Source organism: Cupressus sempervirens, chromosome 3 (genome assembly GCF_028749045.1).
Source record: "Cupressus sempervirens isolate cs-2001-9-10 chromosome 3, ASM2874904v1, whole genome shotgun sequence".
NCBI lineage: Eukaryota > Viridiplantae > Streptophyta > Pinopsida > Cupressales > Cupressaceae > Cupressus > Cupressus sempervirens.
Genome location: NC_143120.1, coordinates 624,014,551 through 624,041,355, shown reverse-complemented (window position 1 = coordinate 624,041,355; position 26,805 = coordinate 624,014,551). Strand labels below are relative to the sequence as shown.

The following is a 26,805-nucleotide window of genomic DNA, read 5'->3' as shown; positions in this document are numbered from 1 at the left end:
GCCGATGAAACAACAACATTGGATGAATTATAATAGGTGAAAATAACAAAAAGAATAATTAGAGGCTGATGGGCTTTTTAAGAGTTAAATTAAAATTGATATGTGAACTAAATATTTACACATACCATTATATAAATAGTACTCATACTATTTACATATACTTGCATGTATTATTTTATCTATATATGTATACATTATATAAAAAACATATAAGCACACACACAAATATATACATGTACAAATATACATAAATACCATAGGTACCACTTAGATATTAGAATACATCCGACATCTGATAATGCAAACCGTCTAGATTCCAATTTAAAGGTAATGGTTTTATTTCATTTATTATTTGCATAAATGTATATACATATTCTTAAATTAAATGACCTAGTCACTTGAGAGTGGAAACTTGGCAGTATGCTCTAGTCTGCTTTTGACATATTTTCAAAGAAAATACTTTAGTGAAAGCACATTTCATAAATTTCCAAGTAAAAAATTTAACTATAATAAATAACCAAATTAACCAATCATTTTGAATTAGCATTATATCATAATGAATAACCAATTTAATCAACCATTTCCATTTATATGAAATCTCAATTTTACTTTTAGATTTAGCAAAATGATTTTTCCTGCATTTTGTGTGGACCTAAACATTGAAAATAAGTTTTAAAAAGTTGAAGATCAACCACTAGCCCTTACTATCACTATAACTGTGACTCATGTCTAGTAATAATGATTTGTCAGCAAAACCATGCATTTTGTGTCGAGCTAAAAATTGAAAATAAATTTTTGGGTTCAAGATTTTCGCTCTGCTAGGGTTTCTTGCTTTGTGTGAACTTTCAGTTTTCTTGTGTACAACTCTTTGTTTGAGCTTTCTTTCTATAGTCACCACTTGTCAGACCACATTTACTGCGGGAGCTTTTAGGCTAGGATATAATGGCTCCCGTCGGCGATGAACCGATTGTTTCTAGTGTTCACGCTGCTACTTCGGACTGCCATGGTGCCGCCACAGAAAAAATGCCCTCGCAAGTTTGTCCCAAAGGTTTTTCACGAGGTAATCTTGACATTATCCTTCCTTTGCAAGAACTTGATGTTACATGTGACTAGTTAGAACAACATACCTTGATAAGTTATTTTGTGGGTAGGACTCCTCCTGAAGCTATGCTTCAAGAATGGGTTAACAAGAGCTAGACTCCTCATGGAGTTCGCCTTGATGCTGTGCAAAACCTTACCAAAGGTTTTTTTAAAATTTTGCTTTGCTAACCCATCGCAAGCATACGCGGTCTTTAACAATGGACCTTGGTCTGTGCGTTCTTTTCTGCTTGTTTTTCAAAAATGGTCACGAGACTTCATAGTCTTAGATGATAAAAAAATTACGGTTCCTATGTGGGTTGAGTTCCCAGGTTTACCCCTGCCATGTTGGCCTTTCATTGAGTCCATTGCCAAAGCCCTTAGCAAAGTTGTCACCAAGGAGCATGAGATATTTTTTAATGCTCGCCCACAACGACACGTTTGCGTCAAGGTTGATCTTTCCAAGGATCTTAAGGACTTTGTGGAAATCCATATTGGGGCTCAAACCTTCTCCCAAAAGGTGCTTTACTTGAACCTCCCCAACACCTGTTATAAGTGCCAGTCCGCGAAACACAAGATTAGGGATTGCCCTTTGGCTATGCCTAGGGTCAAGCCCACAACTAAAGAAGCTCCTGTCAAATAGGATGAAGGGAAAAGAGAAGAATGGGTTACTGTTGGGTGCAAGGGCAAGGCTACCTTGAATCCCTTGCCCCCCAAGCAATCCTATGCGACGGTCACCGCGGTTCCTCCTATCCCCACAGGAGCGTCAACTCTAGCCAGCGTTGGGACGCAAGCGGCTGTCACAACACCTATTTTGGGGGTTTCGCAGGTTTCAAACCCTGTTGGTACACAGGGGATAAAGGCGGTTGCCAGGGCAGGGTTCGTACTCCTCTTGTTGCTTCTTCCATAGCGCCACCAGTGACATTGCATTCTTGCAGTCCTCTTGGACGTGCAGAGATACCAGACGTGAAATGACAGGCTGTAAGTTAAGAGGATTTTCCATCTAACTTCAACCAGGTGTCTACCTTCTTGTAGAATAGCTACTCCTCTCTTGAGGATGAGGATGATATGGAAGAGTTTTCATGAACTTCCTGTCATGGAATGTTCAAGGTCTCACAGACCTCCCCAGAACGTAGTATGTCTGGGATGCCCATCATAGACTTGGTAATTTAGATTTTCTCTATCTGCAAGAAGTTAAGATTTATGGTTTCATGCTTTCTTTAGTGTGCCGCATCATTTGGCAGGATGGCATTATGTTTTCATCTCAGCGCGAAGTTGACCGAGGTGGTGTAGTTACTCTCTTGTCACCTCACCTTCATTATGCTATTATTTTGCACAGTTCTGACCCCACACATAGAATTATTTGACTTTTGCTTTCCATTAACAATCATGCTTTTGGAGTCATTAATGTTTATGCTTCCAATGATGCTATGGAAAGATCCCAGATGTGGGCCTGGCTGGCTGACAATTTTCCTCCAACTACTTGGGTCATGTGTGGGGACTTCAATATGGTTGAAGTGACCTCTGACAAAGATGACATTCTGGCTTTTCGTTGGATAGCTGGGGAAAGAGAAGCTTGGTACTACATGTGCAATAAGTTGAGCCTTTTTTATCCCAATACCAACCACTATTAGGATAGTGGGGTTTGGCACACTTGGTCCAACTTTCGAGCTAGCTCTGACAGCATTTTAAAATGTCTCGATCACTATGCAATATTTTTTCTATTTTTTTGAGGATCAAGATTTGCCTATCATTCCTTTGCCAGATGTGATGTTATCTGACCACTATCCCATTAATTTTTTCATTTCTTGGCAAACAACTATCCCTAAGGTGGCCAAGTCTTAGTTCTTCCTCAACATGTCTATGCTGATGCATGCTTCCACCATCTCACACATCCTACGTGTCTAGAATTTGGAGCCATGTCCACATTCTCAAAGGGGATGGATTCAATGGTGGAATGATGCCATTACCAAAACTGCTCGGTTCTTGTGCATCTATGGGCATCAATTGGCAATGTTCAGAAAATGGTCATATGAAGCCAACACCCTTACCCTCAAAAAAACCTCTAAGGCTCTCACCCTCAATCTCTTTGATGTGTATTTGCAAATTCAGCTTGCCAAGCTTTGCCATGATAAACAAATTGCTGATAACTATGTTGCTCGAGGAGTCCAAATCAAAGCCTGTCTCCACTGTTTGGAGGTTGACGATAAAGCCTCAAAGGAGTTCTTTTAGGCTCTTTGAGCCCATCATACCACAGTTAGGATTAAAATGATCAAACGAGGAACTGCTGTTCTATCCAGTCTCCCCGACATCCTGCAAGCATTTGTTCATCACTATGATAACATGTTTGCTTCACAAGGAAATTTGGTTGCTCAGGAGGAAGCTCTCAAAAAGTGTATCTCTATTACCCCAAACCACCTAGCAATTGAGCAACATGCTTTTTGTGAGCAACTTCTTTCCCTCCGAGACCTTAAAGAGGCAGTCTATTCCATGGCTGATGACAAGTCCCCTGGGTGTGATGGGTTTCCCTATGAATTTTACAAACACCTCTAGGAGCATTTAGGTCCTGATCTGCACAAAGTTTATCTTGAAGCCTATCATTCTAAAAGCTTAGGAGCCATTATAAATAAAGGAAATATCAAATTCATACCTAAAGCCGGTGATCCAAAGGACATATGCAATTGGAGACCCATTACCCTTCTGAATGTGTCTTATAAGCTTATTGTCAAGGCACTCTCTCTCAAAATCAGACACATGTTGCCTTTAATTGTGTGGCCTGAGCAAACTGACTTCATCAAGTCCAGATATATTCTTGACAACATTATTGCTATCTAAGAAGGCATGGAATGGGCTCGCAAGTCCAATCAGAAGGTTATCTTTTTAAAGATAGATTTTGCTAAAGCCTATGATTGCATTGAATGACCCTTCATCTTGGCTATGCTCCAGGCTTTGGGTTTTGGTCCTAATTTTTTTCAGTCCATGGAGATGCTCTTTGGAGATGTTGATGCTTGACAAAAGGTGTCTAGGCAACTTAAAGCATTATTGATGTTTTCTTCGTCCTCTAAAAGAGTAAGAAAGGAATCATGAGCAAAGTGCCCATTGACTAACTGGGAGGATGATTCAGGCAAAGAAATGCCATGAACCAGTCTTGAAGACATACAATGAGCTAGCAAATAGCCAAAACCTTCAGCAACAAGGACATAAAGTGTTGGAGCTAAAGGGCAACCTTGTTTGATTGAACAAAAAAGGCTCTGGTTGGTCCTCGACTCCTCCTCTTGGTACTCGTCGGGCACATTCTAGGAAGTGGCCTCGCTTGGACTTGGCGATTTCTCCTCCATGGCCAGCAATTAAAGATGTAGAGGCTGCCATTGGTCCTTGGTTACTGCTGCTGTTAATGATGGCTAGACTGTTCCCAGCCCGCCCCCCAATCTCAAAGATGATTGGGGTTTTCCTGATAAAGATGATCCACCACCCTTGGCTGGCACTGCTTTGGTAGCCTGAGGTTGCTTTATATGTTTTTTTTGATGAATAGTTTCTGTTTCTGACTGTTGCCGTGTTTCTAGTCCGAATTCGATCATGTGAATTCATTCGCAAGGTGATCTTGTGTCCCCCGACCCCTTTTTTGTGAATTGTACTCTTAGTATATTTTTAATAGAAAAAGACTATTCACAAAATTAATAAAAAAAATAAATAATTTTTTTTGTTGAAAATCAACTTCTACAGTGATGTCTATGCCGGCATGAAAATGGCAAATTTTAAATAAATTTAAATTTAAGACACAATTTTAAAATGATTTTTAATTTAATTTTTAAAATCTGTAAATTGCCGTTTTGATGCCGGCATATTCGTTGGCAACTTCCAGCACTTATTGTCACTAAGATCGTTACTCGTGTCCAGTAACAATGATTTGTCGGCAGTAAATAATATGTTGACGTCAGTCTCTGTGGCGCTGGAGCTGGGAAGTATAGTATACAAGCGACGTTAAGGGCCAATGATGAGCGTGCAAGCATTAGAGGCCAAAACCCTCGCTAAAACTATTTTCTCTCAATATTCATTTCGATTTCGCTCTGATCAGCGAACCAAATTAAGGGTGACGGTGCGTGCAATGGCGTCCTCTACTACTTCAGAGTTTCAAAAGATTCAAATTCAGCGGGATGATACGGTAATACTCATTTTCTGTCTTTTACACAAAACCCTCCTCCCTCTTTTTTCACGCATCAGAAATACATCAAATTTTCTTGCATAGAGACGATCATTCGATGCTTTTTTAAGTAATCAATCAGACGCATTTCGTTCTGTGTTAGTGGTATTTTCAAATTGAGAAAAATGGAATAAAAAAAGGAAATTTCAGTGCAGTGGTCGGTCCTGTTGTTCTAGGACAGATTTGATGAGTCAAAAGTAGGAATTGATCGTATGCAGCTGGGCTTGAATTTCGTCTTGTGAACTATAGACATTCTAAATACTCGGTGCAATAGATCCCTTTTCTTCCCCGCAACGACGGTCATTGCTCCTGTTAACACAAGCGAGGGCCAACTGAAGTTTTAATCTGAATGTGCCATGAAAAGTCAATTTACCTCCGCGAAAATCATTAGTTAAATCAATGACGAGGAAATAAATTATCACACCAACGGATAAATCAGCTCTACTTTACCAGGAGACCCATATGAGCTCCTCTTCTTATTTCTGTAAGGTTTTATGCGAGGATTCATTGTTTTTTTGGGTGTTTTTACAGTAGTTTTGATAGGCCATACTTGTCAATTTACATTTAATGGTAATCTTGATTCTTACTCTCCAGATATGGGAAAGCTTCTGAGTAATATCACTTGCGCATTAAGTATTTGACCTCAATTGTTGGTCTTGCGACAATATGCACCCGTGATGCTTTATAGTGTATTCATTTGCTAGGTATTCTCTCAGACATTTGTAAGTTGTATATGCTTGCAGGTCTTTGATGCATACGTGACGGGAAGAGAAGATGCGCCTGGGATTGTAGTGTTACAGGAGTGGTGGGGAGTTGACTTTGAGATTAAAAATCATGCAGCTAATATAGCTAAAATGGATTCTGGTTATAAGACTCTCATTCCTGAGTAAGTTTTTTTTGGCCAACTTCCTAAAGATAGGCAGCTTTATCCATTTCAGAACGTGTTAAATAAAAGACTTAATTACGGAGTCAGTTTTAGATCGATCTTCTTTAGTTTAAGACAATTGATAGGCTTTCCGTTTAACTTACCTGTTTCCGACTGCTTCAGTGAAGTTTCTCCCAGTATACAGGAATTGACAAGCTTATTAGGTTTAATTTCTATTTAGTTGGATTTTTCTTAATTAGCAATGTTGTATTTGTGTGCAAACTATTATGGTTTTTTAATATAGGTAAATTTTGAGGTACTGGTGTTTTGCAGTTTGTATCGTGGGAAAGTTGGTTTGAATGCTGCAGAAGCACAGCATTTGATGGAAGGCCTTGATTGGATAGGTGCTGTCAAAGATATAAAGGCATCTGCGAAGTGGTTGAAGGAAAACGGCTCAAAAAAGGTGAGCATTAAAGCATATTTGCTCCAAATATAGAAAGTAAATATTAATAAATCTTGGACCACTGTAACAATAATAGAAATTACCTGATTAAAAAACATATATCTAGGGGGAGACTATTTATCTTAAAGAGACTGTTTATCTTATCCTTGTAAAAAGCATATATCTAAGGAGATTTTGGCTCAAAAGCAATCTCGGACCAAAGGTGATCTTGATCGTGATCTCTGTCTGGGGTAATCTTGATCTCTGCCTGAAGGTGACCATGGGTGAAGTCTACTCTCACCTTTGTACTTGGTGTATAGACACTTTTTTCCTCTGCATTTGGTTAGTCTTTTGCCGTATGTCAGTTTATGGCTTGGTGTATATATGGTAATACTGCTCCTTATGGCCACTATGCTTGCTCCTGTTTGCACACGCTTCTATGCAATAGAATTTTCTATTAGATGCTATCTCGACCAAATATTAGAAAGTTATCGATGTATGCCAGATCCATCGTATATCAGATAAATGCAAGATATTGGGCTCCTTTAATAAGTGAGAGATGCAAAGATAAAATAATGTTAGCACTTCAGATTACTTCAAACAAATCTTCAGTACAATGATCTTGGATCAAATGGCAGAATACATATTTCTCTTTGAATGAAGGTTTACACACACAATGTGAATTTTCATAATGGTATTTCCAACAACTGACTAGGGTGGCATTGAACCACTGAAATTACGATCACAAAATAGGGAGGATCTCCCACCACTGGAATTGTATACAAACCACTTACAACATTCAGCTTCTGGGAATACAAAGAAAACATAAACTTCCACTGCGATGAAGTATTTGTCCCGGTATTTGTCCCCTTGCTAAATAGCTTGAGAAACTGGGACAAATACTTCAATTTCTTACACTTATACTATCCAGTCTTTGCAATTGAACTGTGCAATGGGGATTATGCACAATACCACCCTTCTATTTATGTCTCATAAATAATGCAAAACTAATTTGGTTAATATATGTTATATAAATTGCATTAAGTGTTCTTTATTCTTAATAAGGTATAATATGCTGTATTTGGTATTAATTCTTAGTTGTCTGTTGTAACCAATTATCTCCATCCCTTATTGTATTTTCTTAGTCAGTTAACCTCTGCTACGAATATAGTCAAAATAATATGATGTCGCTGCTGGCAATCTCCAGTTCTTGAGATAATTACTGCTGAGTATGCTGACACTGTTTAATACTTTGATAGTGATTGGTTGACAGCAATAGTATGTCTTGCCTTGTTATTTCGTAGTTATCTTTGTGATTCTTCTCCTCTTTGTATTAATATGTGATTAGGACTGCACAGGTGTTGTTGCTGTGAGTTATCCCGCTGAATCTACTGATGTGGTTTAGTATCGATTACTGTTCTTTTCTTTTTTTTTAATTGTCTTTTTGTGACATGAAGCTATTCGATGATCCCATGCAAATGAGAGAATCCATATAATGAGCTGTTTGTAATTTTGAACTTTGTATGTGATAATCGCTTCATCACATTACCAAGTCACATATTTAATTAACGCTGAGAAAAATATTTAAATTCAATACAATCACGAGGTGAAGCAATGACGTCCTTCAGCACTTAAGGAGATATACGATCTTAACTTCCAGCTCTTTATAATACGATTGTTGATATGTATGGGTGTGTGATCAACCAATGCTTCTTCCAACTCACGGAACTATATCCTTCTATGCTGAATAATGTCCAAGCCTGCAATGCTTGCACATATTTATAGAGCTACCCAATTAATATAAAAACATGACTTTGTTTTTCCAATGAGTTGATCTTAAATGCCACCAAATATGGCCTACACACTAGGTAACTATAGTCTTACTAAAGTACCATAATAGCAATGTCCAAGAGAATACCAGCTCCTTTGAATTATATATGTGTTTTGTCAATAATATATCTTAAAGGATTTTAACACTGATAATATTTGGAAGATTTATTTTGAGATCTGCCTTCTTATATATTTATATATATATATTTTGATGGGTAAGAGGCCCAAGCCAAGATTAATTATTAATATGTGTTTTAATTAATTATTATTATCTCAAACTTGTGTAAGAGGCCAAAGCCAGCTCGAGTAAACATGAACCTAAGACCTTGTAGATAAGAGGCTCACAATTTACTGTTGTGTTGTAGGATCTTGCCTAATTTGCCTTCTTATATTTGTCTATATGATGCTATTATTTTTTCATGTCCGATGATGGTTTTGTAGTAGTAATGTATCATCGCTAATCTGTAGTTATATACCCACTCATCACTAATCTGCAGTTATATACCCACAATCAAATTATATCTCTTTCTTTCTCTTGTCTTCCAAATCGTAATGTAGGAGAGTATGAGTTAGATCTTTTTTTGCTTACCTTGAATGATGATCTTCAAACATTACATAGATCTTGAATGGTCGCACTGTTTGACACGTTCAACCTTTTTAAGGGATCACAATCATAAAGATGTCCGTTAATGGTTTGTCTTGTAATCTACTTAGTCATATGTGTTAACCGCTCTCTTTGTGGTAGTCAAGACCGAGCATTTTAATTTATCTTAGGGCTGATTAATATCAGAAGATTGATCATTGGGTAGGTTGTTGTTGGACTCCATGTGTGACTTAGACCTTGATTAATATCTCCTTGGGTCTCATCGACTTAGCCATGCATCAACATCCTCGTCTTTGCCTTGACAATAGTTGACTAATATAGTCGATATAATTTTTTTTTCAATATCCTAGTCCTTGCCTTCAAATTAGTCAACTACTATAGTCGATATAATTTTTTTTGGTTAAGGTTTTATTAATTTATTAATAATATTGCTAGCACGCTCGGATCATCGGCACAATTAGTGCTAGTATGCATAACAATGGGATTTATTTGGTTTATTAATTTATTAATATTTTATTGATTAATTATGACCACTATTATAATAATATAATAATGATTATTCCCATGGTCTCGGGTTTTATATCACCTCAGGTTTGAATGGTGTGCATGTGCTTCAGGTGTGTGTGTGTATCCCAAGTGGGACTAGTTCCATCCCGCTTGCCCCAAAATGGGCCGATAGGTAGGTAGTGGAGACACCCCCTTGGTTAAAAAACATACATAGTAATGATTACTATCATTATTATGTTATTTATTATCTCAATAACATCTTGTTATTATATTTTAATTTGAATATCATTAATATAATAATTTAATCACTATAGTTGTAATTATAATTATAACTATACATATTTAATTATTTCAATTATTTAATCTTAGATTTTAAATATTATTATTGTAAAATTTCATTCTAGAAGGGAACATGCTAGGACCACTTAATGATTAATTTGACTAAGTCGCTTGTGAAAAATTGGGGACATTACAAATCCTTGCTGCACAAAAATTGCTTGCCTTCAAGCAATCTTCCATCACACCATTTGTGCACTCGAAGCTCTAGGATCCCAAACCATGCGTAGAGGGTGGTGGCCATGTTCATTGAAATCTCCATGCTCCATCATGATCCCATATACACACTTGGATGTAGGCAAGGTGAGTAAATTGCCATCAATCTTCTACTGTGCCACTTTAATATAAACATCGCTATGTTCAGAGCCATCAGGTTCCCATATAAGCCAATCCCAAGCCCTAATACGACCATGCTCATCAATCTCTTGCAGAATCTCATAGCTTAGGTAGATCTTGCTATTTCCAAGAGATTAGATTTTACATGATGAGGTTGTAATCATGCACGCCTTATGCATCATCGAAGGATATTCAACCAGTTGTACATGCTCCTACAAGACATTATTGGTAACATCTCCATGAAGCTGATCAACCATTGGTGGATTTTGCTCATTTGAAGGATTGCCGATAGGGCTTGCATTTGCATCAAGTTGATTGTCTGGTGCTGTTTTGATGAAATTTGTGCAAGCTTCATCTTCACCTTTGTTGTAGTCTTTTAGGTGTTTTCCAATTGAAGGGACAATTTGCTTGTTCGTATCCCTTTGTGGATTTGTGAGCATGTCTTTATCCTCTTTAGGATTTAAGTTGTTGTTTAGCCATTCGTCAATCTGTCGCTTCAAATTATTATTATAGAGTATTTTTTGCCTAGAGGAGGAATATTTCATTTGCGATTCTATATAACCCACTAATAACCCAATTCTATTTGATTTGCTTGAGCAATTCAATCAAAGTGAGCGTTTGCTTTTCCCTTTGCTTGATCTTGGGAAGGAAGGTCAACATTGATGGCCTTGTGTTGAAAGTCAGACTGTCTTTGCTCACTTCTTCTTAGCTCCCATAGGATTTTTGCAGGCGGATTTTGGCCCACCTCCTCTTTACTTTCAAACTCTTCATGTTTTCTCTCAATGCCCCTTAGACAAAATTTCATCTCCTACCATCATTTTCATTATTTTTCTGAAGTCTACGAACCTAGTCTTCATTCTTGTCTACCCCATCCAAGGGTGGAATTTGGGGCACGAAGAGGATTATGGAGTCCTCAAAGGCCGGTGGATTCTGCCATGCCTTGAGGGGTTTCCGCTCATTCTTTTTGTTTCACCTTGCCATTTCAAATGCACCCTTTCTTTCCACACCATCCATCAAACTCATGGCTTCATTTTGTCAAACTTATCCTTTGTCATGCCACCTAATCATGCTTTACGTTGTTTTCCTATCTAGATGGCAGAAATCAGACTATTTAGAGGGATTTTTTTTCCATCAATTTTAATTCAGTCCATGTCAAAAAAACTAGCCATGCTCAATTCTTGGTTTCAAATTCTCACTCTTTATAACACAGGTTGAAGGGCTTTGCTTGTATCCTAATCCTAATTATGCATGGTTGGATTTGAAGTAAGAGAGGATTGTGAATCCTTGGAGGGTGGTGGAATCTGCCATCCCTCAAGGCATTTACTTTTATTTCCCTCACCAAATCTGTCTTGTAAAGCTTATACTTCATTTCTAATTGACCTTTTTTATGATTGAGTTTGATTGACATGATGTTCTCAAGCCTCGCCTCAAAAGTGCCCATGTTTATGTGGCGGAAATCAGATCTCTACCAGGATTAGGGATCCTAGGACGTAGGCGGTTATGGCCACCTGCTGAGGATATTTACTTGTCTTGCAACTTTATCTCAAAACATATCATTTTGCACTTCCTTTTCATTTCTCTCATCACTTCGCACTTGAAACTTGATTTGTACAAGGGATGGAATTTTGGGGGGTCAAAGGAATTTTCTTCTGGGGTAGGTGGAATCAACCATGCTCAGAGGAATTGTCCTCTCAACAACTTGCTGTCTATGCTTAGTCATTTTTTCAGCTCAAAGGGTTGGAGGATCTATATAAAATATAACATTTAAGTTTATATTTTAAGTTGTATTTTATTACATTACTGTCAGGATGTTTGGATAGGTTTCCGCTTTATAGGAGTTTAATAAAGATTTTAGATTTTAGGGGTTTTCAAAAAGTTCCAGACTTTGCCAAATTTCAGGATTCTTTCTAGTTGTTGGAGATACTGGCCTTTCATTGGATTATCCAATGCGATCTTTTAGTTTTCCTTTTCAAGGAGTGAGGTGGCATGCTGATAATGAACATGGTGGCAAGTAGGGTGTCAAACACTGTGCTGACCCTTATAGAGCAATAAGGGTTTCTATCGAAATTCTCACCTCCTTCACATTTATTTTGGGGAATAATACCTGCAGGAGCCAAATCTTTTATTTGATTGTGGGAGCTGAAGAGGCACAGAATTTTCTATGGGTGCTTGGTCCACCCTAAAGTGGAAAGTTGGTGGCTGGCCATACCTTACATCTGATGACTCCTCTGTTTTTGCATTTGATCTCACAGGTTTTATTAAATGACCAATTTTTAATGTTTTTGGTGGCCCCTTCTCTGGATTGTATTGCTTTCCCACACAGCTGCCAGACACGGCTTCCAGATTTCCTTTTGAACAGATAGGTAAATCTACTAATTCTATGTAATGTCATTGTTCTTACTCATTTGCAAAGACGGAATTTAATTGCTGGAGGTTAGCTACCATTGATTTCTGATAATTGTATTTTTATGCTAGTTTAGTAGCTTTTTATAATCAATAAATGAGGGTTCTTTTGGGACCCTCACCCATATGATGTATTAAAAAAATGTACAAAATAGAACTGGATAAATGCAGATGCAAGTTACGGCCTCTAATGATCAACTGTATACCATCCAAAGGTCTCTGTTCTGACACATATTGGGTCTAACCGCTTAAAACGTGACCTCACAAGACAACGATAAAAGTCTGTTAAGTGAAATTTGACCACCTTGGAACTGACATGCCTAAACTATAAAAATAGTGTTGTTTTCAAGTTTGTATTTACTAGAAGGCCCCAATACTTTCCTAGAAGATGCTTCACACAGCACCTGTCCTCATCCATATCTGGAATCACAAAACTACTTGTAAGTCTTCAGTCTGAGATAGCTGTTCCATAAGGGGAATCACAAAAAAATGAGCCTTGCTGCTGCATCTTTGAGAGATGCTGAGAGCCTGGAGACATGCTACAAGAGACCCGTACAGAATGATTCCAGCGAATGCCAAAACATAATGAGGTTCAAATCTTTCTTCACTCACCACTCACGCTCATTTTGTACAGGCAAATTGAAAGGGCACTCGTCAAATGCCCGCTGCAGTCAGGGTATCTTAAATGATGCCATGTGAGGGGAAAGCATTCATGGTAATTAATGATCAAGCATTTGCTTGCTAGGAAATATCTCAAACCTTGGATTTTTTTTTTAAACACTCAAATGTCCAGAATTAAAACAGAGTGCCCTTCTTATGAAAGAAACAAAAATTTGACTCACTCTCCTTGACATGAATTTTCTTTAAAGAAATGATGAGAGCAGGCTTTTCCATTCCTATAAATTATTGTTAACCTAACAGAGAAGGGGACCTGATCAATGCCAGCATTAGCTGACAGGTCTGGCACCCTATTGCACTCTCTAAGCAATGAACTTATGAAGGACGATAAATTCTTTGAAATGTTTACAAGCTAAGTCACAGGATTTGCCAAATTTCATCTATAAAGTTTGAATTTGATTGAATTTTAACCCTTTCCGAACATCATCCGAATTTTTTGATATTTAATATAATACTGTTATTTATAATAATATTATTTTATTCTGATAGAATATTGAGTTATTTAGTTAAATTATTTTGCAATGTCAAACCATTTTGACAATTTTGTGGACATATTACTTATATTTAAAAATAAAAAAATTATATAAGCTCAATTTAATGTTGATTTTTTTCTGAAATTTTACCCTGGCCAAATTTCATTCGAATTTAATGATTGACGAACTTGAATTCGAATTCAAACCTTGTGAACTTAGTTTACAAGGATGGCAGGCCTCTAGAAGATGATTATTATGTTATGATCAGTGGTCCCTTTGATCAAGCCAGCAATAGTCATCCAGGAATTTCCATCAACAATCAATTTGGTACAGATTTTCAAGGCCTCGATCTTGATGCCTTTGAGCAGAACCACCTCAACATCTGCTTTGTTGTCAAATATGGATCTCAGAAAGAAGAACCATCTTTTGAAAAGTACTCCAAAGTAAATATGGTCAAGATACCAATGACAGGCAGCTTTGGTTTCTTCTTGAAGCACCATCAAAAATAAGCCTAAATAGCCTTTAAAGGGCGGTTTCTATGTTGTTGCTAATCAGAATACCCTTTTTTGATGTAGTGCCTTGCTCAGGAATCCTTGGAAACAAGGATTAAACATACACTAACATTTTTTTGTTTGTTAAATAAAGCTTATAAACATGTATACATCATACATAACAATGACAAGTGGAAGACTTAACCAACTATCCAATGATTCCTGAGTCTACCATTACTCACAAACATATCCAATATTCTTCTAGGTAGTAACATACAAGATTTTTTCATCTAGGTGATTAACATACAAGATTCATTTCGTTAACCATAATTGCATTCAATACAATTTTCTGTTTTAATGCCCAAATACAAGTTCGTAGATGATTAGTCATTCAAGTTCATTTCTAGTTTAAGAAAAAAATGAGAATGAGACAACTAATCGAAATATCTTGAAAGTGGTTGATAGTCAATCTGTTCCAAATTGGGAAGGTACAACTCCCATATGGGTATCAGAAACATCAATTTGCACCTTCCAGACATGTGCAAAACTGCCCACTATTTGCAAAATGACAATTTTCCATGCCAAATCTCGTACGGGGAAATGACATTTCCCATACGACAATATTTAATTTTGAAATGACAATATGTAGTTCAAGGCAGTTTGTCGTATGGGATTGCACAATCAACATAAAATGGCCTTTGTTCAGGAAGCCATAACTTTCACGTCTAGGCTCCAATTGACATTGTTTAAAAAGCACTAGAAAGCTCTCGATGAGCTCTACGATGTGGTTAACCTAAAACTTTCTTAGGCCATAACCATTTTTGAAACCACATGAAGGAGTTAAACACAACTTAAACAAGTAATCACGGTTGTTTAAAGTATGCAATGGGTAAGATGCTTTGAACAACAAAAGAGAGGGCAATCCGACACCAACATACGACATGAAACGGAAAACAAGTAATCACGGTTGTCAAAACATGCAATGGATAAGGTGCTCTGAACAACAAAAGAGAGGGCATGCTGACACTAACTTAAGACAGGAAATGAAAGCTAACTCCACACTGAGGAGGGAAGATGTAGATTCTTGCTAAAAATCCAACGAGATTATCCTCACGATGATCCGACAAGCCAATCTCACACAATGAGCAAAACCACAAAATCTCCAAAGAGGGTTTTGAAGCAAAATCCCTAATTTCACAATTCATGAAATATGAAGTGAGTGTAAAAACTCAGTTTTTGCCAATATAAGCACTTTTAATTAAAAGTCATATAAATTAGAATATTACCCGCTTAATAAACTAATTGGCCTTTTCCCAGTTTCAATAAAGCAATTCCAGATATTTGGAATTCAACTACAACAAATTAGCCGACTAATAAAATAAATAATTAGAATCCCTCAACTTTCAATTAAATCAGCAATTAAATTAATATTTTCCACAATAACTACGGAACCCTAAATCAATAGACCCACTCACTAGTATAGTCTCATAATGCATTGAGTCCGGGTTCATTGAAATTTATCAGAGGCATAATAATGTAATAACTTGGAGATGTCGCCCATATAGGAACGACATTAGCTCAGCATGTAAGGTTAGAGTCGCTATCTCTTGGTGCCCATTATGAGGGATATAGGTTCACACTCAATACCTATAATTAGGGCGAATGTACTTGCTACTTATTCAGTAAATAAGCAATTATCAGGTGAACGCTCAATATATAATAGCCGAAGCACAAACATACACACAATCAAGTTGAAGGAGAACGAGACACCATGTAGATCATGCAAGCGACTACGGCTTTGTTCCCACTTCATATTAGTTTCAACGAGCAACAACACATAGCAATGGTGCAATATTGTTTAACAACATAATCATATGATATTGCATTTAAATTAAAATAACTAAGTAACCATTTCTAGTCCGTTGAGCATATATATATAACTAAAATTAGAAGATGTATTTCCACAACATAGAGGCACAATAATCATGAATCCAAATGGGCATCTTCCTTATAGAAATATAATCCATGATCCCAAACCCAAGTATACATAATCCATTTCCTGATTATTCTAAGCATATATCAATGAAAATAACTTATAAGTAACTAAATTACTCAACAGCATATATGGCACACTACTTAATAAACTCTCTGATAGTCATCCTGAGCAACATTAATAATCTCAAATGCAAGTACACCAGAGAGGATCATAAGGTACCATCATATGGATACAGAAAAAGTACTAATAACAACATAATTTAACATACCTGTCGGAACTAGGATCAGGTGCAATAGACAAATGCAACACACTGTGCAACCACTGTTCATATCTCAAGGGTACTCACGAAATAACATATCGATACCATACAAATATAGGTAGCCACTGGCATACACCTCAGTGAAACCTAACTTACAGATACATCATAAGCCTAATAAGTAAGACATAAAACATAATCAGTCTGCTGATATAACATTAGCCAAATCATGTCGTCTTGAGAGACACATTGGTGTATAGAAGTGACATTCCTATGGGTATACATGGAATCAAGGGGGAAATAACTACTAAACATGGTATGTTGGAAGGAAGAAATCATATGTATCTCCACAGATCTAAAATACTCAAATATAGGTCATTGGGAATAGAAGATATGACAGTTCATATAAAGCTCTGGGAAGAGAGAACCTTTGATGCAAAATAGTTAAAAGTTAATGAAACAAAATAAAGCACCGTGCCACTAACAAAGAGCAATGAAGGGTGAACAAGTGTGCCGTTAGATGCTGTTACACTGAGAGAAATGATGTCCAAGATATATATCAACTCACACACACACGCACACATAGATGGATGGTGGATCTTCAAAAGTGGCTGCTAGGATGGACAAGTTTACGGAAGCCATATAATTTGGTTATATTTGATGTGTAGAGGATGGAATATTCTAGAGGGAGAGGATATGCTTTTTAGCTACATATATAAATAATACTAGCATGGCGTTTTAGAATACATATGGCTAGTGTGGAAAGCCCCTTGTTGCATCACTAATACTAAATAGGGTAATTTTTAAGAAACCCCACTCCAAAAAAAGATATAAAATATTGGCGAATCTTTCATTATTTAAAAAAAAAAATGATTTCTATTCGCGAATGTTTCAATTTTTTTATTTTAAATATTATTTATATTGGCGATTATTTTGGAATCATAATTTTTGTATAGAAAATATTGGTGAATCTCAATAATAATAGAAATTTCATTAATCATCATAGAATATTACAAATGAAAATTGGATTTTTTTTTAACTCCTGGATTATTATGAGGATCATTACATTGTATTTTAAATCAATAGTGAAAATTAAATATTGGTGATATACCGCTTAAGTAACTAATAATAATGATAATTATTGGTGAATTAATTTTAATTTCAACAATAATATATAATATTTAGGTGAATCAAATGTAATCATATATCAAATATTATGGTGAATCTTTGAACATAATTTTTTAATAAAATAAATTATTGAGTGATTTTAAACATTTTAAAGCAAAAATTTATAAAAATATGGTGATTTGGGTTGCATTAAATCTTAAATTATTAGCCAAATTACCAGCCAATTTTTTTAAAAATTAGCCAATTTACTAATATTAGCGACTAAAAAATACCTTGATCCTAAATCATTTTAATTTTATGAGGCAGACAATGTTGCCGGTGTTGCCTTGAGTTTGTTTGGGTCAATAATGTTCTATATATGCTTTGTAATTGAACAAACACTGATAAGCTATAGATTTGTCCGTACCATGTGAAGATTATCCATGTGGATCTAATTTCATATCATTTCCCTGCAATAATTTTATCTTGTATTGTATTCCTCTATGAAAGCAATCTTTGGAGTCAATTCTTACTTAAGGATAGTTTATGGCAATTCTTCTCCCACAAGATGCTTACTGAACTTTGGCACAATGATACCTGTCTATGTCAATTCATTTTTTGTGGCATTCTTAAATTTCTTAAGTTGTTTCTTTGTGAGGGATTCCAGAAGTATTTTGGAATGTTGACATTTTATGTACATAAAAGGAAGTAGGTCGGTGGACAAGAGTCTGAGGAGATTGCCTTGATTGAATTCTTGAACACATGAGAAAGCCTAACACAGAGGACGCATGCCAATGGTACGCTTGAGTTTGCAGTGTTTTTGGCTGTGCTTACTGTTGTTTATACTGTTCACTGGAACATCAGTCACTGTTTGAAGGTTCAGCTATTGCTCTGACAATTTTCTATTTATAATCAGATTTTTTTCCGCTCATTATATATGGAAACTTATGCAAATCTTTGCATCTGTTTCTCCATAGTTGTCCCAAATTTGATTTTTGAGGAAATGCTACTCACAAAAGAATCTTTCCATTTAGAGAGAAGGCCAGTTAGTTGACTTGTAGAGTCTGTGACCTGGGATCCAGACTGAAACTCTATCTTAGTATTGTTTTGGTTTGATATTAAGTTTATTTATTTTATGTTCATATTTTAAGCATTGAAGTAAACTTCAATTGTTTGGTTGGTTGCTGTTTCAAACTGGCAAAATCTTATTTCACAAAAGAATACTATGGAGCATTAATGTTTGTTTATCATTTATGCATTAAAGAATGAGGCACTCGTGTTTTTCTTTGCAGGTTGGAGTGACAGGTTTTTGCATGGGCGGTGCTTTATCTATTGCAAGTGCTGTGTTGGTTCTAGAAGTTGATTGCGTTGTTGCATTCTATGGTGTTCCTTCTCCAGAACTAGCAGATCCATCGTCAGCAAAGTCACCCGTGCAGGCTCATTTTGGAGAACACGATAGCTTTGTTGGATTTTCAGATGTAACGGTGAGACTTCTCTTTTACAGGTCCACATTACAAAAGTGCCATGTGTGTTGGTTAGCGCTGGAGGTTGCTGATTATTTTGTAGAATGTGTCTCAGATAAATACAAGATGAGTCTTGGTCTGGGCAGGCTTATAATGTCTTGATTTATCTCATATATAATTTTTCAAAATTTTAACCAAATCGAGCTGCTAAGTAGCATGTTGATATTAATACACTTACATAGCCCATACGGGTAGCAGAGTTGGTTTGAGCCTTGGGTTTGCTCCTTAGTGGTCTCAAGTTTGACTCCAAAGCCTGGACTCACCCAATGTGGCTGGATTGCAGGCAGCCTGGTACATGCCCGGTGGATTAGTTTTCCCTCTGCCTGATCCTTCCTATCTCCAACTTGGCAACATGTAAGACCAAGGTAAGGCAGGTTGGGCATTGGGCTGGGTTGAGGGGATACCTTGCAACCCAAAAAAAAATACACCACGACCAATTCTTTCTATTTAAAAAATTACCTCATTAAACTTGTTTTCAGAAAAAATAATTAGATGTATGATCCCTATGTACCAATTGCTTGTAGAATATTGTACTTTTTACATATCTAATCTCAAAAGAAACCCCCTTTTGCCAAAAACTAATAACTAAAAATGCCCAGCATGGCAACATGAATTGTTGGGATTTTAACTCATCCAAGTTTTTATAATTTCAGTTGATATAAGAAGTTTATGTAAAATTGTGTCAAACATACTTAAAGCAAAGCAGAGAAGTTGATGTACCTCATCCAAACTTTTACAGTTTCAGTTGATATAAGAAGTTTACATAAAATTGTGTCAAACAAAGCTACACTTTAAGCAAAGCAGAGAATCTGGTGTCTTTGGAGAGCATTGTTATCTTGAAACTGGTGCCTTGTATGTTGTTTAATATAAATGTGAATTGCCAACAGAGAATAACTCCAAAATAATACGAAACAGATAATGAGGGAGTGCATACTCATTTGCAATTCTCAGTCACCAAGCAATAAATGTATAAGAAGCTATATAGCTGTGTAGTAGTAGGGTGGTCATCTTGCAGGGAGAAAATATTAATTTTTCACAACTGCTTTGAAGGAAAAAAATCCTTGTTTTAACGGACTAGTAAAGAACTAATAGCACCTTCAAAAGGATATATGTGGTGAAATTTCTTTTGCAGTGCTTTTATCAGAAATTGCTTTATTAGAGTCCTCTGTATGAGCTACTCTGTAGTTGCCAATTGTATTGTTTACATTTTGTGATTGACACTGCTCACTTTTGCACAGAGGGATGGAGGAGAGCGTTTATTTATCAAAGTGCTCAATTTTTTAATACATTCATTCAGCCTGCCAAAATAAATCTTAGGACCCCAAGTATTGCGGGAGGTCAGGGAATGCTACCTATTATATATGGAGGCACAACGTGCCTTTGATAGCTCGGTAAAATCTTGGGACGTCTACTGCTCAATCAATAGTTGTGGCAAATGATGGAGGGATGGCACAAGACTGAGAATTTAATATATAGAATTTCCCTTGTGATAAGTATATGCTATATCAGTGAAGAATATCCAGTGGAGGGACTAATGATTGCAAGAGCTTTTGAGAAATTTTGACAGATTAAACGCATATATGCATATTTGCACATGCAAGAGGTGCAAAAAACCCTGACAACCTCAATGAGCAGCTTAATGGAGGGGGGAGATTAGGAAGTTGTAGGTCATATGTACCTTGTACAAGGTGCAAGGATCCCCAGCAGTCCTGACAGGCAGTCTAAGGAACCCTGGCATTTTAAACTTAATCTTACGTTTAGAAGGTGGAAGAAAACACAACAATCCTGACCCCATTTTAACTTGGACAAATTTCCAAAGGAAAGTAATTTCGGGTATCATTTGCACCTCTAAACATGTAAAAGGTGCAAGGATGCCTAGCAATCCTTATAGTGTTATATGAGGGAAGACTTGAGGAATTTGGTAAAACTTGACTCAAAATCTATTGAACAGTGAGATTAGACAATTAGTTGAAATGAGAAACAAAGACATCCGAAACTTGGCATGTAGAATGCCTCATTGATAAGACATTGTACATGGCAGGGTGTTTAAAAGCACAATTTTTTCTAATATGTCTGTGGTATATGCCATTTCACGTTCACACGTGCCACCCTTTGTAGAAGGCGACAATTATTGTTCCCTCATGAAATATTGAGAAGACTTCCTTCCCAGATTGGTCAAGCATAATTAGTGAGAAATCTGTGGTCTCTTGGACTCAAGCATAAATTGTCTAAGGTATATTAATCATTTAATCATTTGACATCAATTGATGATTTGACAATGCAATTTTGTAATCACGCAGTGTGAAGTTATAATCACCTTACATTAATTTGGGATTCTATTGGGATGTATACATATGTTTATTTAAGATCCTTATGGTGCTAATGATTTTTAGTTTGATTCAGCAACCCCTGTAATGCCCCTTTTCTGAAATTGGATTTAATAATAGATAATAATTAAAAAATAAAAAATAAAAAAATAAAATAATTGGGGCTAATTGAATTTAATGAAAGGTCAAGAGGCATGCAATGAAGAGTTGTGACTCCCTCAATATAAGATATAGAAGGGAGAAGAGTTCATTTGAAAGGGACATAGATGGAGAAAGGAATTGGAAAATGAAATATGGAATAATTGGGCTGGAATTGGAGAAGAAATAAAACATAGCCTGAATTAAAAATAAAGAACAACAATTAAGATTAAGGAGCAATTAAGAAAGTGGAAGAGACACCAGTCTTGGGAAGATTATTAAGAAGTTGAGTGCATTTGAGAGAAGCAAAAGTTCATATTACACTTACATTTGCAGATCTGCGAGTGAGAAGATAAAAGGGAAGATCATCGAAGAAAGGTTGAAGGCATAATTGTAAGAGGAGTTTATAACAGAATTGTAAGAAGAGTATATGCATATATAGAAGACTAATATATGCAGATATATAACAGAACTGTAAAGGAGAACTATAGAGAGACGGCATAGTTTGAAGCTTGTAAATCAAGAAAGAATTAATGGAGAATAAAATAAAGAAGTGACTCCTTCAAAAAGATAAAGTTATGAAGGATCATGACTCCTCCAAAGGGTGGTAATTTTGAAAGGTTGTGACCATGGAAAATGGCAGACCTGATGAAGAAGTGTGATTCTTCCGCACATTGGAAGATATAAAGGGGAGAAAGTTTTCATTTTAGTAGTATATCTAAGGGAGATCAATTTGGAAATAATATTTTATACTGAAAGACGACAATGAAATTTGATGACTCAATTTAAATATTAAAGGCGGTGACCCTTTTACCAATAAAGGAGAATTCATTCCAAGCATTGAAGAATCTCTTATCTCTCATCATTCATGAAACTAGAAAAGGAATTGGCAAATCAAGCAATCAGACAATAGCAATCATTCCGAGAGACATTCAGTAGATCAAAACAGGATTAGCAAGCAAGTACATTTACATCAAGGAAGCTCAATCAATGAAGATCCAAGAATTCAATTCAAAATCAAATAAATCTAAGATCAACTCATATGAGTTGAACAACAAATACATTGAAGGAATTAATCTTCAGATCAGGTATAATACAACCTATGTTACCGCAGATTGTCGGAATGGGGTGATGGGGAGGTGACTTTCTGGGACGGATGGATTTTTTTTCCTGTAGCAGGGGGTGGCAGTGGGGATGACTATATTAAGAAAGGATTTTTTTCAATAAAAATATAGGAACATTTTAACTATTCATATGAAAACATGGATAAAGCTTTCTTATATACATTATAGAATCTTAACATATAAAGTTTGTGTGTAATAATTTAAATCGAGAGTTCACATGACAGTTAGATTCAAACAAATTATCAAAATTCATACAATATTAAAATTGATTTAATGGGACAGCTAGGGGATGAGTACAAGTTTCTAGGACGTACCTATTTCTAGGACAAGTCAAATTATGACAAAAACGTGTCCCCAGGTAACATTAAACACAAGGGTCTGATATTTTCTGCCTTTCTCAGCAGTCTCATTGGCACAATCAATTGTGGTATATATATGATCTTCATGTGTGTGTGTGTCCATACATATATACATCCATGTTGCATATGCACACATTAATAATGTTTCAGTGTATACTCATATGATAGAATATAAGATATCCGTCTGTTTGGTAAGAAGGACCTAGGGTGTAAGAGTAGGGTTATAAACTTATAAGAGGGCTAAGTAGGCCACCTTGGAGATGACCATATGACTGGCTGCTAGGGATAAGAGGGCTTTGGCTTTCATTCTGCTCTTGGGCCTACATAGAAGAACCAAGAAAACCCTTTATGACCTCCCGACTTTGCAACAACGACTCTTACTTTCAGGGCAATGACAATGATAGGGAAAGCAAGTACAAGTCACCCACTAAGTAGGCAGCCTTGGTGGATGTCCATATTAATTGCCCACTGAGGCTGAGGGCTCTGGAATTCCTGCGCTCTTGGGCATAGTGTAGAAATGACTTCAGGTATTTTTTCCAAATCCTAATGTGTTTGAATAATATTATTGATATTATATGAATGTGTTGTGATGTTTTCTAACCCTAATAATGGGAAGTAAATACATGTGTTTGTGTGCTTCTTGTATCATGATTGCAGGATTCAAATCTAAGATCACAGGAATTTAGAAGATATTTACTTGATATGTGACTCTAGCATCAATTTGTTGCAATTGTGATTCTAGGATGAATTCTAGGGCAAATTAGGAAGGGGGCATTACAGCCCCTCTACATGTTGCTAAAAACGTGTTGACTCAGACAGTTTCCATCTGTATATGCAAGAATACTGTGTTATTTGCTAATTCTTGCATTAATTCATTCATTTCTTCCATTATGCTTTTCCAACCTCCTTTTCTATTTGATCATATTTCAAATTTGTTATCAAGATTTGTCTAGCTGTAAAACAAGATAAGATAAATTAATTAATGTCCAACACATGACCATAAAGAGGGTCCAAGGGACTGCTGAAACAATGCAGGAGGTCAGCCCACAACAGGAACACTAAACGGTGTCCAAGGAGAGAAAGAAAAATAACAAAAGAAAACTTCCACCACCAAAAGTGAACAGCTTGCTAGTTGTCCTGAGCAGTCAAGAAAAAACCTAGAACTGAAGGATAGGCCTTAGGGAGAGAAGGGATCTCATGCTGTCTTTGGAGATCTCTGGAAGAAGAAGACATCTGCTCAGTGAAACCCTGTGCTGCCTTACAGATCTAGCGTGGCCAAGTTTGCGGGGGGGGGAGGAGATGATGCTTGCTACCCTGTGTAGGTGGAACTGCCAAGAAGAAAGAAGCGACGAGCTGGTTGGGATGTGGTCACATGAGGAGCAGTTGAAAGCCTACAAATGATGAGCTCTTCTAGTGTTCTAAGAAAATCATTCACCATCTACACCCCATTTCGAATTTCTTTCTGTCATCCCAAAATTCACATTCTCAGAAAGCTCAGTATTTTGTGGAGCCCTTTGCTAGGGTAGGAAGGCCAAAAACGACCAGAGCTACTTTTGGGCACAAGTTCATCTGGAGGAGACTTGCTATTAATCACAAAAATTGGAAAACACTAGGTTTGCCGATTTCCTCACTATTAAGTTGTGCTTCTTGGCAAAAATGGTTAACTGAGATGTTTAATAAATTTTTGATGTGTGAACATGCTAAAATTGGGGGGAAATCACCTGCTTTACCCAAATGATTAGTTTAATTTTTACAATTTTTAGTCCGTCTTTGACATTTATTCACATTTCATATGACATTTTTTAAATTTACCATTTTGTTTGCTCAGAGTTTGCTGAAGTCAGTCTTAGAAGTCATATTGCTGCAATAAAGCACAGGAGGCTGATGCATTTGCAGCATGTAGAAAAGAGCAGTGAGGTTGAGGTATTTGCAGCTTGCAGGGAAGAGCAACGACTTCTGTTCTTTAAGCCTTTAGGTACCTTATTCAGAATGCAAGCCTCTCCAACAGAGTATTTTATATCTTCTATAATTTTTAAATAGTTTGACATAAATTTTCTCTGTAGCTAAAGTCAAGAACACAGGGGAATTGTTTTTTCTATATTTTGCATCTGGAACAGAAATGTAATTAATCAATTAACATTAAGACGGAGTAAGATCATGTTAACAACTTGTTCCTATATTTTGCAAATTGTTTTGTAAAAGTATTGTGGATATTCCTATACAATGTGCAAAATGTTTTGGAAACACTCTCTGTCAGTAGGTACAGTAATGACTAGGAAACATTACCATTGTAATTTATCACATCCCCATGGCCGAAGCTCAGAAAGGGAGAAGGAAAGCAAGGAGATAACTCTTAAAAATGAGAAAAAGATGCAAGAAAAGTCAGGGATCTCAATGCACTTAATAGAGGCATGATATCCGTGCTGTTGTTTTCTGCATTCACTTGAAGGGACAGGCCAAAATGAGGTGTATAGAGGTATGGGTGTTTATTAAGGCATTTGGCAGGTGTGCATGCCAAAATCAACCACCTTGACTGCATTTTTCTCCTACCTGGATGCCTTAAGAAGAGCTCTCAGATAGGATATGCCTTCTCATGAAGGATAGTGGAAGGTGAGGAGATTGCATGGAGAGAGAGAGAGAGAGAGAGAGAGAGAGAGAGAGAGAGAGAGAGAGAGAGAGAGAGAGATCTGGGTTGGGTCAAATACCTCAAAGAACTGTAGTCTCATGCACCACAAGCTAAGTTGTTGGTCCGGGTTCGGGTTTAGATATGTGTTTGAAGAACTAGTTCACCGTTGTGACAAAATTTTGAAATGGGATTTGGATTCGTGAGTATAATATATATATAAGATAATTTTATTAATGTCCAACAAGAGACCACCAAAAGGGTATACGGAAATGAAAGCTTAAACCAAGAAGACAACCAACAACAGGAACAACAAATGGTGTCCAGGAAAGAGCAAGCAAGAAAGAAAAAGAAAGAAGACTGCCAAGCCAAGGACTAGGGATCCTTCCTTGGCGAGATGTCCGACATTGATAGATACAGTCAAGGGCGATCAAGAGCCTTAGACCGTCATTGAGTATTAATGGAAGAGTGTCGATGCCAAAGAAATCCACTGGAGGGTCTCACGGATTTGGAGTGGTAGGTGATAGAGGTATTGGATGATAACTTCACACCCCGAGCCAGAGACAAGGGCGAGTAGAAGGCTGTGATAAGCTACACTAGACCCTGGCTTTGGGGGAATAAGAGCTGCATAATGTGGTTGTGAAAGTACAAAGTCTCGCAAAGGTAGAGCGCAAGGCATCGTTGGTCCGATTATTTGGAAAAAGTCGTGAGGGACTTGCACTCCTTGAATAGACAATAAAATCTCCCTCCAAACTCGTAGCATAAGGGGCATAAAAAATAAAGTGGGTTTTTGTTTCTACCTCTTCCATGGTACGTAATCAACAAATGTGGTCCTCTATCAGTATGGTGATCAGTCTGAATTTAGAGCCAGTGGGAGCCCACCCTGAAGGAACCAAGAGAGTTATGTAGGGCATGGTTCCTATGTCTAGACAAGTAGTTAGGGCACAAAATGATCCCTTCCTAGACATCCAAAAAGGGCTCATCATAAAATGCCATCTTGGGATGCAACCCACCTGGAGGATTACTCCGGGTCGTGATTATGTAGTGCTTATAAATGTCAAGTTTGACATGCTTGTTTAACTCCTGTTATGGGGGGAGGATGTGAGCGG

The 26,805-nt window shown here is 36.8% G+C and overlaps 1 protein-coding gene across 1 annotated transcript in view; it reads left to right on the top strand.

The window, feature by feature from the left end:
• The first annotated feature begins 5,077 nt into the window (after positions 1-5,077).
• LOC149568219 (alpha/beta-Hydrolases superfamily protein) overlaps positions 5,078-26,805 on the top strand; it is a 34,600-nt gene continuing 12,872 nt past the window's right edge. The window contains exons 1-4 of the mRNA XM_089821230.1: positions 5,078-5,239; positions 6,022-6,164; positions 6,477-6,606; positions 18,895-19,086. Of these exons, the coding sequence (XP_089677356.1) occupies positions 5,183-5,239; positions 6,022-6,164; positions 6,477-6,606; positions 18,895-19,086 (522 nt within the window). The 5' untranslated portion in view covers positions 5,078-5,182. The remainder of the gene's footprint in view (positions 5,240-6,021; positions 6,165-6,476; positions 6,607-18,894; positions 19,087-26,805) is intronic.